This window comes from Miniopterus schreibersii (assembly GCF_964146895.1).
Source record: "Miniopterus schreibersii genome assembly, chromosome: 1".
In the NCBI taxonomy this organism is placed as follows: Eukaryota; Metazoa; Chordata; class Mammalia; order Chiroptera; family Miniopteridae; genus Miniopterus; species Miniopterus schreibersii.
This window is the reverse complement of record NC_138101.1, coordinates 153,252,796-153,268,576: the sequence shown is the minus strand read 5'-3', so window position 1 is coordinate 153,268,576 and position 15,781 is coordinate 153,252,796. Positions and strand designations below refer to the sequence as shown.

Below are 15,781 nucleotides of genomic sequence, written 5' to 3'. Positions count from 1 at the left end.
CTGCATGTAGGTGCTGGCTGCATTCCTCCCATTTTGGAACACTGATAGGTCTTGGCACACCCTCAACTTTGGGAGCCACTAAAAACAAAGAGAGAAGCTTGGACTATCATAAAGGTTTGAGAGACAACCAGGAGCTTGGGCTGCACTGATTGATGAGATCTCTCTGCCAAGTCTAGGCTGTTTTATCTAAGGTGGAGAAACCCACACAGAGAGTCAAGGGAAATGAAGCAGCCAGGGATTACATCCGAAACAAAAGAACAAGATAAACCACCAGAAACTGATCTTAATGAAATGGAGATAAGTGATTTACCTGATATAGAGTTTGAAATAATGGTCATAAAAATGTGCACTGATGTCAGGAAATCAATGCATGATGAGCACAGTGAGAATTTCAACAAAGAGAAAGAATATATAATAAACAAAGAGAGACTTTAAAAAGCAGCAAGACAAAAGCAACTTGTTACATACAAGGAAATTCCTATAAGGCTATCAGTGGATTTTCAGCAGAAACTTTGCAGGCAAGAAGGGAGTGAGATGATATATTAAAATTGCTGCAAGAAAAAAACAACAACAACACCTGCCAAACAAGAATACTCTACTTAGAGGAATTGTCTTTCAGAATTGAAGGAGCAATAAAGAGTTGTCCAGACTAAAGTTGAGGATATTTATCACCACTAGACCAATATATGTACGAATCAATAGATCAATGGAACAGAGTACAGAAATAGACTCTTACACATATACTTAAACTGATCTCTTTTTACAAAGCTGTCAAAGTAATTCAAAGGGGAAAGGATAATTTTTCTAACACGCAGATTTGAAAATATTAGATAAATATATGAAAAAGATCCCAAAGAATCTTAAACTGTATATCACAGCATATACAAAACTAAACCTTGAAATGAACCATAGACATCAATGTAAGACATCTAGATGAAAACGGTCATGTTGCAAGTTGAATTTGGGTGTTGCAAAGATTTCTTAACTAGGCCACAAGAATCCCAAATTATAAAGGAAAACAAGCAATAAATTGGATTATGCCATTAAAAAAATGCTCTTCAAAGGATATTAGTAAGAAAATGGAAAATAAAGTCACAAACTAAGAAAAATATTGTCAAATTTATATTTGACAACAGACTTTTATTTAGAATATATAAAGAACCATTACAACTTAATAAGAAGAAAATAAATATTCTAATCTGGAAATGCGAAAAAGATTTGAACAGACACTTCACCAAAAAAAAGATATATGGATGGCGAATAAGCATGTAAAAAGATGGTAGATATCAGTATTTAGAAAAGCAGAAATTAAAACCACAATGAGCTACCACTGTACGCCTATTTGAATGACTACAATTAAAAGTCAAATTATACCAAGGGTTGGCAATGTATAACCATTTTGTAAAGCATTTTGTATAACCAATGTAAAGCATTTTGGCAATTTTAAGAAACATTAAACATCTACCTACTACATGAAATGAAAGAATGTGTCTACGCAAAAACTTGTAAACAAATATTCATAGCAACCTCATCTGGAAAAAAAACCCAGTGATGACACTAACCCTAAACCTAACCCTAACAGTTGGATGCATGCAAATTTTGTGGTATACCTATAGAGTGGAACATTACTCAGAAATAAAAGGAGATGAAGTATTGATACACATGACCAGGCTGAACCTCAAAATACTTGCTATGAGTGAAAAAAGTCAGACAAAATTATATATATGATATATATAATATTATCCTTTACAAAAAAAAAAAAATCTCTAAACTAATTTATAGTATCAGAAAGTAGACCAGTGGTTATCTGGTATGGGTTACACAAGACACACGGAAACTTAGTGGGGTGATGGATATCTTCAGTATCTTTTTTTTTTTTAAATATATCTTTATTGATTTCAGAGAGAGGAAAGGAGAGAGAGAGATAGAAACATCAATGATGAGAGAGTCATTGATTGAGCCTGCAACCCGGGCATGTGCCCTGACCGGGAATCGAACCCCGATCGCCTGGATCCTAGGTTGACGCTCAACTGCTGAGCCACGCCCGGCAGGGCTCCTCAGTATCTTGTGGTGAAGAGTTTCACGATTAGGTATATTTGTCAAAACTAATCAAATTGTACACTTTAAATGTGCAGTTTTATTGTATTCAGTTTTACCTCAGTAAATCTGTTAAAAGGGGAGAGATAGCTGACATCTAAAGATCTAAAAATACTCTACTTAATAGTTTTCAGTTTCAACGTGATAGTGAAATTTCTACAAGCACTTAGAAATCCACTTCATAAAAGATAATTTTAACAATGTGAAAAATGTTGCTCAAAGGAATACTCTAGTGCATCAATTAATCAATGGGATAGAAACAGAAAGAACAGATACCAACTACACATACAGATTTACTTTAATTTATTCATTCATTCAACCACTGTATATGCCTGGTTATATACCAGTGTATAAAATAAAACAAATCCCTCCCTTTATGTTTGCATTCTACAATTATTATAAATTGTTATCAAATTTGAATAAGCAAAAGCATATAATGATTTTTCAAAGTCATGATAAATACTTCATTCAATAAATTACTTATATCAATAATGCTAGAGCCCTCTGCAAGAACTAAAATGAAGTCCTATACATTTAAATCATTTGTCCACATCCCATTGCCTTCCAAACAAAACTAAAACTTGTTTTAACCTGACAGGGCCTTCACAAATTGGCCTGGGCTTTCATCCTGTGGTGCACATAGAATACATGATTGTTAATAAAGCAGACCTATCTGCCAACTTCAGATTTTGACTCCATAGATTTAGAATGGGGCTCAGGATCTGCAAACCCAGCTAGTAACCCATGTAATCCTGACTCCAGTGGTCTGGATTTTCTGCTTTGTGAAACACTGTGGCAGTGTAGCTAACCAATGAGATAATTAGGGAAACGAAACTCTCACAGATGCAACACTGGCGACCAAGACCTCACCTTGCCTCACTTTTCAGATGAGTTCACTTAAAACGCTGATTCAATTAAATGAGAAACAAAATAAAATGATCCTTAATAAGCAAAAAATCTTTACAACATCGTCTAAATCTGAGCAAATACAATCATAAAACATAGATTCCATAGAAGAATGGCATTTATTTTTTTTAGGACTAGGTTTCACGGAAAAAAAAGTCACTCTAAACTATGACATTAAAAACAATAATAAAAAACAAAACAAAGACAGGGCTCTTGTTTCCTTGTGACATTGCTCATTTTTTATACTTAGTAGACATAATTCAAAATTTATTTTTGCCATAATTAATGTATTTGCTTTAATACAAGTATAAAAAGTCCATTAAAAATTTTATGTGTTGTTCATAGTATATGATTGAAGATAAATCTAGGAAACTTTAATTGATTTGATGATTTTATAATGTATCTTTTTTTTTTTTTAGTCATATCCTGATTTCTGGTATTTGGTAAATATAAAGAATTTCTTTGATTAAAAACAAAATCCTTTCAAATAACGTAATTAGCATTTCTAAGCAGATTTTTGTTCTCATTCAATAGTCACTTATCAAGTGGCCTATCTGAGCCCAAGGAAACGGGTTTTGAAACAAGTCATTGATCTTTCTATCTTTAGGAAATTGCCCTGTCTTTAAGAGCGTTCCAAAGGATGAATAAAAAAAACACGTATTTCACAAAGCTAAGCAGGATGAGCTGAGGACACGTCAGACATTAAAAGAGAAACTCAAGGCCTGGACCACCAGAAAAGAATAAAAGGGCAAAGTCTCTACAAATGGTCATCGGAAGACACTCTGCTCACAGGCAGAAAAGGTGCATATAAGGGGAAAGGGAGAAGAAAGCGAAAAGACAAACCTAAGGAGGCTACCGTGCTTATATATCCAAGAGAGGACGCCTTGCCCCACGGAAAGCAGGAACTTGGAGTGGGTGAAATGAGTGGTTAAGAAGCGGGAAGGGGTGAAAAGTTGGATATTTAAATTTACTTTTTCTGTAATTGGAATTTCAATTGGATTCAACATAAGCAAAAAAGCCCCTAACTGTCTTGACCAGTAGGGTCACAGAGAATGAGAATTAATAAAACCAGTTCTCCGTAAGTCTGAATCGCCTTCGCGTCCCACTTCGTGGTTTGTACACTTCTGCGACCCCTGCTGTCCACGGCACTTCAGGTATTACCAGCACGTCAGGACACCCTCCTCACCAACCGGAATGCACGCGCGTGGCTGGCAGGGTCAGCTGATATTTGGCTTGAATAGCCCTCAAGAGTGGGTATGAGATAAATCCTAAATGTGCAACATTAAAGCTGGAGTGGATCTTGGAAATTATCTAGTAATATGTCCTTATTTTACACATGAGGAAACTGAGACCCAGGGAGATTAGATTCTTTGCCCAAGGTCTCATAGCTAGTGGCATTTGGATAAGTTGATGATTTTAGATTATTCAAGAGTCTGTTCTTCTGGAATAACCATGAATTCATCTGCCTTGTCTACGAGCTCATAATTTGTAAATTCTATGTATGAAGGCATAGGCTTAGGTTATTATTTAAGAAAACAAAATTGTTCTATTAAATATTGCATTAAATTTGTTAAATCCAGGATACACATCTATTTTGAAAGCAGTTTTTTGGGATAGATCTTTAAATTTACGTATTTAATACTAGTTCTTCAACATTTTTTTAGTTTGGGGGGTGCATCTTTTCTTTTCTTATGACAATGGGATAGTTATGAAAGGAGCCAGAGGAAAGAGAACACTTTTCTACATTAAATAAAAATAAATCTTGGGCCCGGATGCATGTGGCTCAGCAGTTGAGCATCGACCTAGGATCCAGGCGGTCAGGGTTCGATTCCTGGTCAGGGCACATGCCCGGGTTGTGGGCTCCATCCCCAGTAGGGGGGCGTGCAGGAGGCAGCCGATCAATGACTCTCTCATCACTGATGTTTCTATCTTTCTGTCTCCCTTTCCTTTCCTCTCTCTGAAATCAATAAAGATATATTAAAATCAATCAATCAATCTTGGGAAATATTTGTTTCCATATCCAAAGAATCACACTCTATGGTGCCTGAACTGAAATTTTATAATATCATTGATTTGATATTTTCTGATAAAAGTAAAAAATACTGCTTTCTACTATAGCTTATTATTATTATTTTTTAATCCTCACCTGAGGATATTTTTTCCATTGCTTTTCAGGGAAAGTGGAAGGTAGCTAAAGAGAGAGAGAGAGAGACATCGATGTGAGAGAGACACATCAAGTGGTTGTCTCCAGCACGTGCCCCGACAGGGGCTGAGGTTCGAGCCTGCAACTGATATATGTGCCTTTGGCCAGAATCGAACCCTGGATCCTTCCGTCTGAGGGCCGATGCTCTAACCACTGAGCAAGACCAGCTAGGGTACGCTATAGCTTATTTTTAGAAAAAAAATTGTCATTGTCATGAGAGCATAAGCAGTGCTTCAAATATACATATATATTAACTTCAGTTGACTAAAATCCATTCATTTGTGAAACAGTGTACTTACTGATTCAGGGCAGGTGTGTAGGCCGTTCTATCTTCATCAATAATAGTGACCATCAGGGTAATAAGTTGGGGCCAAAAATCCAAGTTCTTGGTGGTTGGTCCTTGCTCTTCTCGAGGAATGTCTTGTCTCTTACTCTGCTCACAAGGTCACGTAACATGAAAAAGAAGAGGTTAAATGGTATGACTTTAGTTAGAAGTCACTGCCAAACAGGAGGATCAGAGAACAATGTTGTGAAAAAGTTCTTAGATCATGTGAGCCAAAGCTATAAAATTCAGATTTCCTTCCTTCATTGAGTAAGACCCCACTGGTCACAGTGGCCAGGCTTGTATTTCTAAATGCTTTGGTTCTAGAGTGAATCTTTCTCTTCCTCTGACTATAATCTTAGGAATTATTACTGTTGAAATTATCCCTTTTATGGGGCTTCCCCCAAGGAGAAAGGTTGAATTCTTTGTATCCAAAGGGGTGTGTGTGTGTGTGTGTGTGCACGTGTGTGAAAAATTTATCCAAATATATCCTGCTGAAATATTTTGTTCAAAGTCATATGGGTAGCAAGCGGGCAGAACTCAAGGCTGCCTGGTTACAAAGTCAATACTATTAAATTCTACAATATATACATGTTACATGAATGGCCCACAACTCTCTTATTCCACCTACAAATGCATCTAGTTAACTAAAACTTTGGAAGACTGTGTGTGTGTGTGTGTGTGTGTGTGTGTGTGTGTGTGTGTGTGTTTAAGCCATATTTGAATCCTTGATTTACCATAATGAATTAATTCTCCAACTCTCACCTCTAGAAAGACAGTGTTGCCCAGGATGGTCTAAATTTACACTGAGGTTATATGGAGTAGTACAAGAACATTCTTGAAAGTTTCACATATAAACTTCATACTCAGTGCATATAATTCTTTCAAACATACTGATAAAATATCCTGGTCATTTTGCTTGGTGGGCATTCTTCTTAGAGCACTTCTTTTACATTTACTTTTTAAAATTAGGCAAAAATGATGAAGGCAAGGTTGTTTCGTTGGCAATTTTTGCTAAATTATTTACAAACTTATAGGTCCAGGATATCTGAAAACTTCAATTTGTGGCTCAGAAAATTTATGGGCTCTCTGATATAAAAGGTAGATTATATTATATTTGGCCCAACCAATTTTCATATTTAACTACCATGTCTTATCTGATAATCAGCCACCCTTTGCTCAGTGGTTGTATGCACATCTTCTATTGCTGCCCAAGACATGTAACAAGATTTGGATGAGTCATCACCCAATTATTATTCTCACTTTAGTTAAAATACAAACCTGTGTTGAATCCACTTACTATTAGAGACCCCCACACATAGACTGTAATGTACCTTTAGGGACATATAATTTTCCAGGGTGCTTTCAAGTACTGTTGATTTACCTTTATGCTCAAAATGCAACAGATATTAAAAGTTGGAAAGCAAAATTAAAATAGTCAAAAAATTAGAGGCTGGCACAAATTACTTCAAATTGCCAGCAGTCTTCAAAGGATCTTAAGAACTTTGTATGTCTGGTCCCTGAAAACCACTGGAAAGTCCTTGGCAGGCTCCCTTTTTCAATTCCTGAGGTACATCAAAGCACATCATAGATCTTTAAGAAGATAAAGGCGGCAATGCTGGCTTACAAATATGTAGCCTTGCTTATTTGTAAATTATATTTTCTATTAAAATTTATCTTTCTTTTGTGAACAGGACTTTATTATTGTCACAATAATGTAATTATTTACTCATTACAGTAAACTCAATAGATTTCCCTTTCTATGATGTATTTAGAAAACAGAGCCTCGTGAGTTGTGAAGTTTGTGAATAAAATTAGTTCTGATGGCCACAGAAGACTAGACTAGAATACTATCATTAATCATCATGATGTGCACATAGCACAAACTCTATGTCTAACTTATTTCAAGTAATATAATTAAATGAGAGGAAATGACTATAGATGATGCATTTAACATCACAGTCACTTATCATCATTCTGCAAAGACTGATATGGAAAGGAGGAGAGACTAAAGTATGTAGTTGAAAATGCATTAATACCAAAGTCCCTTAGCTGTCACAAATTATACCTCCATTACTCTTTTTTATGACAGTAGAAGATTATAGATAGTGCCATTTTTTGTGTTATATTCTGTATGTTGCATCAAAATAAACCAAATGGAATGCTGAATCAATAAGTTTTTACCTACCACAGGGTAATATCATAAATCAGGTTCTCCCTATTTTGCTAGTGAATTTTTAAAAAGATGTTTAATTGAATTTTAGAGAGAGAGGAAGAGAGAGAGAAACATCAGTGTGAGAGTGAAACATCGACTGGCTGCCTCCTGCACACTCCCTACCAGGAACTGAGCCTGCAACATGGGCATGTTCCCTGGATCGAACCAGCAACTTTTCGGTGCATGGGATGACACCCAACAAACCAAGCCCCACCGGCCAAGGCTACTAGTGCATTTTAATAGGCTGTATGTTCAAAACAATGGTGTACAGCCCTGACAGGTGGGGCTCAGCTGGTTGAGAGTTGTCCCATGCACCAAAAGGTCCCCAGTTCAATTTCTGGTCAGGGCACATACACAGGTTGTGGTGTGATCCCTGGTCAGGGTGCATATGGAAGGCAACCGATTGATGTTTCTCTCTCTCCATCTTCCTTCCTCTCTCTAAAAATCAATAGAACATATTTAAAAAAATAGTCTTTAAAAAAGGTAAGTAAAAATGGGGTACAATGATATTTATTAGACTATATAACTGATTTATTAAGAATTAAATTTTTCTAAGTAAGACTTTATTAATCTCCTTGAAGTCTATTAGGGCATTGGACCTTAGGGTTGAAAAAATTAAGATAATGGTAGTAGAAATTTTGAAAAGCTAATAAGTACATTAATATGTACTGAAACTTTTTAAACTTAGTACTTGTAATAAAAATATATTTTATAATATATTTACATAATATACAAGTATAATATATAATTATAAACTCAACAACAAACAACATATACAATAAACTTATAAAACAATGACTTAGTAGATCAATTTTAATTATGGTCATCATTATTATAGTGACTAAAATATATTTTGTTAATAGCCTATTGAGGAAAGAAACTTGAATGTCTGACAGGATAATGAGGAGAGGATTTTTTGAAAGAGCACAGTTGTCAGGGTCAGCTGAATAAAGCACCCAATAGTCATATTTAAAAAGGATATTTTACCACACAAAAAATCTTGTATAGAGAAGCTGATAAGATGTATACTACACCTTCATAATTTCAAATAAGAAAATATGGAGATATTCCATCAAGAAGAGATCAACATATAGAGAAGACTATTATGTGCAAAACCCAAAAGTGTTGAAATAATAGATATCTTCATGGTAGCAAGAGTTATGCAACACTTCTAAGATTGCTGTATTTCTGTGACATTCTAAGTATTTGTTCAGTGAGCATACATAATTTATTTTTCATCCTCACCCTAGGATATGTTTTCATTGATTTTAGAGAGAGAAAAAGGGAGGGGGGAGAAAGAGAGAGAGAGAGAAAGGAAAAGAGAGAGAGAGAAACATGGATTGGTCGCCACATGTACAACACACCCCAAGTAGGGATCAAACCCAGAAGCTGGGTGTGTGCCCTGACCGGGAATCAAACCTACAGACTTTTGGTTTGTGGGATGATGCTCCCACCAACTGAGCCACCCAGCTAGGGGAACCATATGTAATTTTGAAACTCCTCTCTAAAGAGCTGGCCAGGCAAAGTTTATGGGGAGATATTTGGTAAAGAAATACAAAGATTGATGTTTAAATGCAAAACCATATGACACACATACTTGGAATATTGCTAATAATATGAGGCTACAAGCACTTGATAAGTAAAGTTAAATGGGTTATTTCCAGACTTCTTTGAGTAATACGTTAATATGCATTGTAATTCTCTAAGATGGTGCTTCTCAAACTTTAGTGTCTATCAATATCCCTCGGAAGGCTTGCTAAAGTGCAGATTGCTAGGCCCTTCCTCAGAGTTCCTGGTGCAGTAGGTCTAGGGTGAGGCTTGAGAATATGCATATATAATGAAGTCTGAAGTAATTCTGTTGCTGCTCTTTCAGGGACTAGATTGAGAACCACTGCTCTGAGAGCATTAGTTTCTCAAATGTATTTGGACTTGATAAACTCTCTACTCCCCTCCTATTTTCCACACCCCATTTTACAAAATTTTCCACAGAATAAATGTGCCTCTGAAAATACTTTAGGGGGAAAAAGGCTCTAGAGATAGATGCTGTTAAATCCTGAAGTAATTTGTGTGTCATGCTAAGGAATTTGCATTTAAACCGAACTTTATTAAGTGATTTTAAACATGGGAGTATTTAATTACATTTGTTTTTTTAAATGACTTCACAGAAGCAGTAAATTTAATGAAATTAAATGTATAAAAGAGTCAAGTAAAATTGATATGACTCATTGCCTAGTTGGTGAGGAAGAGAGCGAGAAACCAAGTGGAACTATTCAGAAGGTAATTAAGTAGATTGGCCTGGCGTTAAAAAGTATTCTGGATCATTGATAGGGATAGAAGAATTCCAGGATGTAAGTGGTAGCTGAAATTATGGAGTAAATAAGATTACATAAAGAGAGGGAAGAGAATTGATGGTTACAGGCAAAACCTTGGGGGGAAATTTTTTAAAAAAAAAGAAAATAAGATTTTATTAAAGAGAGGCATAGATGGGGAAATGAAGCCCTTGTTATGGGAGAGAATGGGATCTAGTGTGCACGTGGGAGGATTAGCCTCAAGCATAAATGAAACACATGGTTTTCTTGGACTCAGGTGATAAGGAGTCTTGCAGATAAATCTGGTTGATGGGGGAAAGAAATGCTAGAAGTTCCATCCTGAGGAAAGAGGAGGAGTACGTACTAAAGGTTTGAAATAGCTCCTTCCAGGAATAGGAGCGAGCCTTGAGTGGAACCCACAGTGGCACTGCCAGGTAGTCTGAGTGCTCTGCTGAAAGTGGGTTGCTGAGTGTACAGTGACAGTGCTCTGGATCGTCATGAGTTCTCTCCAGAATTGGATTTAGACGTCAAGGAAACAGAATGCTGGAATCGCTACTAGGGTGCAATGAAAGCAGGAGAGAAGAAAGATTTGAGTGCCTGAAAAGAATGGTTGAAGTGCTGGAACAAATATTTATTTTGGTCCAGAGAAAGAAAGAAGAAAAATGGAAAGGGAAGGTGGAGGAATGGATCTAGAGGGGGTAGGGAGTGAGAAGGGTAGAAAGACAGCAGGTGGTGTTTAGGCATTTGGACAATGAGAATGGAGGTTGGGATAGAGATTAGGTGAAAGGCACTAGAGCTGAGGTCTAGAAGAGCCAAGCAAATGATTCCTTAGGTGAGATAATGAAGCTGTGGTTATCTCTGAAAATAACTTACAGATTTGTGTGTAAGTAGGAGACTGCTACAATGTGCATAGGGAAATAACTTTGGTTCATGGCAGATAAGTGGTGATTAAAAGTTTTGGCAACAAGGTTTATAAATGCTAGATACTTGGAAAGTCAGGACAGTGTGTCTATAAAGACACACAAAATAAAATAAAATAGAGGTGAGCCTGAATATTTAAAAAGAAACAAGCTTAAAATATAACAAAAAGACTGGCAAGATGAATTAATATTAAACTGTTAACTAGATATCTCATATGACACTGAGTTGACTGTATGCCTCTTATTTCTGGCTGGTGTGGCTCAGTTGGTTGGGCACTGTCCCATGCACTAAGGGGTTGCTGGTTTGATTCCCGGTAGGGGTGTGTGGGGTGGGGGCTGTGGCTGATCAGTGTTTTGCTCTTACATCCATGTTTCTCTCTCTCTCACCAGTCTGCATTCCCACCAGCAGTGTACTAGGGTTCCCCTTTCTCCACACCCTCGCCAGCACATGTCATTTGTTGATTTGTTGATGGCAGCTATTCTGACAGGCATGAAGTGATACCTCATTGTGGTTTGAATTTGCATCTCTCTGACGATTAGTGACGTTGAGTAGTTTCTCATATATCTCTTGGCCATCTGTATGTCCTCTTTGGAGAAGTGTCTATTCAGGTCTTTTGCTCATGTTTTAATTGGTTTGTCTTCCTCTTGTTGAGTTATATGAGTTTTTTGTACACCTTGGAAATTAGCCCCTTATCAGATGCAGCCTTGGCAAATATATTCTCCTATACCGTGGGTTTCCGTTGTATTTTGAGGTTGATTTATTTTGCTGTGCAGAAGCTGTTTAGTTTGATGTAGTACCATTTGTTCATTTTTTCTTTTGTTTCTCTTGCCCTAGGGGATGCATTGGTGAAAATTCTACTACATGAGATGTCTATGGCTATACTGCCTAAGTTTTCTTCCAGGATTTTTATGGTTTCATGACTTACATTTAAGTCTTTTATCCATTTTTAATTTATTCTTGCGTATGGAGTAAATTGCTGATCTAGTTTGCATATACCTGTCCAATTTTCCCAACACCATTTGTGGAAGAGACTGTCTTTACTCCACTGTTTGCTCTTGCCTCCTTTGTCAAATATTAGCTGACCATAACAGCGTGGATCTATTTCTGGGGTCTCTGTGCTGTTCCATTGATCTATATGCCTGTTGTTGTACTAATACCAGGCTGTTTTGATTACAATGGCTTTGTAGTATAGTTTAATATTGGGTAAAGTGATCCCTCCAACTCTGTTCTTCTTTCTCAAGATTGCTGTAGCTATTCAGGGTCTTTTTTGGTTCCATATAAATTTTTGGAATATTTGTTCTCGCTCTGTGAAATATTTTGTTGGTATTTTATTTTAATTTTTTTAAATATATCTTTACTGATTTCAGAGAGAGGAAAGGAGAGGGAGAGAGAGAGATAGAAACATCAATGATAAGAGAGAGTCATTGATTGAGCCCACAGCCTGGGCATGTGCCCTGACTGGGAATCGAACCCCGATCGTCTGGATCCCAGGTCGACACTCAACTGCTGAGCCACACCCGGCAGGGCTTTGTTGGTAATTTAATAGGAATTGCATTGAATCTGCAGACTGCTTTGCGTAGTATGGACATTTTAATGATATTAATTCTTCCAATCCATGAGCATGGTATATTCTTCCACTTGTTTATATCTTCTTCTATTTCTTTTTTCAGTGTCCTGTAGTTTTCTAAGTACAGGTCTTTTACATCCTTGGTTAAGTTTATTCCTAAGTATCTTATGTTTTAGTTGCAATGGTAAATGTTATTATTATTATTATTTTTTAGTTTTTCTGAGAGTTCATTGTTGGTGTATAAAAATGCCGTTGATTTTCAGACGTATATTTTGTATCCAGCTACCTTGCTGAATTCATTTATCAAATCCAGTAGCACTTTGGTGGAGTCTTTAGGGTTTTCTATGTAGAATATCATGTCATCTGCAAATAATGATGGTTTTATTTCCTCCTTTCCAATTTGGATGCCTTTTATGTTTTCTTCCTGACTGATGGCTGTGGCAAGAGCTTCCAGTACTACGTTGAAAAGGAGTGGTGAAAGCAGACAACCCTGTCTTGTTCCTGTTTTTAAGGGAAATAGTTTTAGTTTTTGCCCATTGAGTATGATGTTGGCTGTAGGTTTGTCATATTTGGCCTTTATTATGTTGAGGTATGATCCCTCTATTCCCACTTTGCTGAGAATTTTTATCAAAAATAGGTGCTGGATTTTTTTGAATGCTTTTTCTGCATCTATTGATATGATCATATGATTTTTGTCCTTCATTTTGTTTATGTGATCTATCACATTTATTGATTAGTGAATATTATACCAGCCTTGCATTTCTGGAATAAATCACAGTTTGTCATGGTGTATGTTCTTTTTAATGTATTGCTGGATCCAGTTTGCTAGTATTTTGTTGAGGATTTTAGCGTGTATGTTCATCAGGAATATTGGCCTGTAGTTTTTTTACTTTGTAGGGTTATCTGATTTTGAGGTTAGGATGATGCTGGCCTCATAAAAAGAGCTTGGGAGTTTTCCCTCCTCTTGAATTTTCTGGAATAGTTTGAGGAGAATAGGTGTTAATTCTACTTTGAATGGTTGGTAAAACTCACCTGTAAATCCATCTGGTCCAGGACTTTTGTTTGCTGGGAGTTTTTTGATTACTGCTTTAATTTCATTAGTTGGTATTGGTCTATTCAGGTTTTCTGGTTCCTCCAGATCAGCTTTGGAAGGTTGTACTTTTCTAGGAATTTGTCCATTTCACCCAAGTTGTCCAGTTTGTTGGCGTATAGTTGCTTGTAGTACTTTCTTACAATCCTTTGTATTTCTGTTGGGTCAGTTGTTATATTGCCTCTTTTATTTCTGATTTTATTTATTTGGGTCCTCTCTCTTTGTTTATTAGTGAGTCTGGCTAAAGGTCCATCAATGTTATTTATCTTTTCAAAGAATCAGCTCTTGGTTTCATTGATCTTTTCTATTGTTTTTTTAGCCTGTTATTAATTTCTGCTCTAATCTTTATTATTTCTTTTCTTCTACTTACTTGGGGCATTTCTTGCTATTCTCTTTCTAATTCTTTTAGTTGTGTTACATGGTTTAGTAGAACTTTTTCTTGTTTCTTGAGGTATGCCTGTAATGCTATGAACTTTCCTCTTAAGACTGCTTTCACTATGTCCCACAGATTTTGGGTTGTTGTCTGTTCATTTTTGTTTTTTTCCAGGAAGGTTTTGATTTCTTCCTTGATCTCATTGGTAAGTCATTCATTGTTTTAATAGCATGCTATTTAGCCTCCATGTGTTTGAATATTTTTGACTTTTTTATAGTGGTTGATTTCTAGTTTCATGGCATTGTGATCTGAGAAGATACTTGATATGATTTCAATCTTCTTGAACTTGCAGAGACTTGTTTTGAGCCCTAACATGTGGTCTATTCTTGAAAATGTTCCATGTGAACTTGAGAAGAATGTATATTCTGCTGCTTTGGGATGAAATGTTCTGTAAATGTCAATTAAATCCATTAGCTCTAGTGTGTCATTTAAGGTCTCTATTTCCCTGTTGATTTTTTCGTCTTGATGATCTGTTCAGTGATACAGTGGGGTGTTAAAGTCCCCCACTATGATAGTGTTACTGTCGATCTCCCCATTAAAGTCCACCAAGAAATTTTTTATATATTTAGGTGACCCTATATTGGGTGCATATATATTTATAAGTGATAATTCCTCCTATTGGATCAATCCCTCTAGTATTATGTAGTGACCTTCTTTGTCTCTTGTGATAGTCTTTATTTTGAAGTTTATTTTGTCAGAAATAAGTATTGCTACTTCATCTTTTTGTTTGTTTGTTTCCATTTGCATGGAATATTTTTTTCCATCCCTTCACTTTCAGCCTGTGTGAATCTTTTGGTCTCAGATGGGTCTCTTGTAGACAGCATATATATGGGTCCTATTTTCTTATCCATTTAGCTACTCTATGTCTTTTGATTGGAGCATTTAATCTGTTTACATTTAAGGTTATTATTGATATATACTTATTTAATGCCATTTCCCCCTTTTATGTTAATGTACCTTTCTCTCAATATTTCTTCTTCTTAAAGCAGTCCTTTTAGCATTTCTTGCAATGCTGGTTTGGCGGTACTGAACTTTAAAAATATGGAATGATTCACAAATTTGCATGTCATCCTTGTGCAGGGACCATGCTAATCTTCTCTGTATTGTTTCAATTTTAATGTATGTGCTGCCAAAGCGAGCACCTCCCACTTCCAACTTGATACCAACCAGAGAAAGCCAACTATGCTCCCCAAGCCAACCACATACAATGCCTTTCTCATTAGCTGACTCCAAGATTCCCCATGCAAACAAGCTCCAATCACATCAGACCTGTTGCCTTCCCTGCTCTTCACTATAAAGCTTTTCCACTTCCCTGCCTGCTTTTGAGACTCTGCCAAATAAATGTGATGTTGGCTGCCTTCCTTCTTATAGCAAGATCTGAATAAGTAGTTTCTGTTTGTTCTCATTTGGGTGTTCTTCATTCATTTCCAATATCAAAGCCAAATATTAATGTCCTCATTTCAGAGATAAAGGAAGTAAGGGTTAGCTTAACTCCCAGCCATCTTCTTAACTTAAAACAAGCATGTAGACCACACTTAAAAAATGTTTTTTTTCTTTACATCTTCAACTCTTAGACTTGGTTATATAGTTTATAGACACACAAGAACCACTACCTCCCACTAATAATATTGAGCTGATTTTTAAAAATATATTTTTATTGATTTCAGTGAGAGGAAGGGAGAGGGAGAGAGAGGAACATCAATGATGAGAGTTATTGA

At 36.3% G+C, this 15,781-nt stretch overlaps 1 protein-coding gene across 1 annotated transcript in view; it reads right to left on the bottom strand.

The window, feature by feature from the left end:
• The window catches only part of UNC13C (unc-13 homolog C), a 462,926-nt gene that overhangs the window by 155,623 nt on the left and 291,522 nt on the right, over positions 1–15,781 (bottom strand). The window contains exon 17 of the mRNA XM_081120504.1: positions 5,506–5,639. Within this exon, the coding sequence (XP_080976630.1) occupies positions 5,506–5,639 (134 nt within the window). The remainder of the gene's footprint in view (positions 1–5,505; positions 5,640–15,781) is intronic.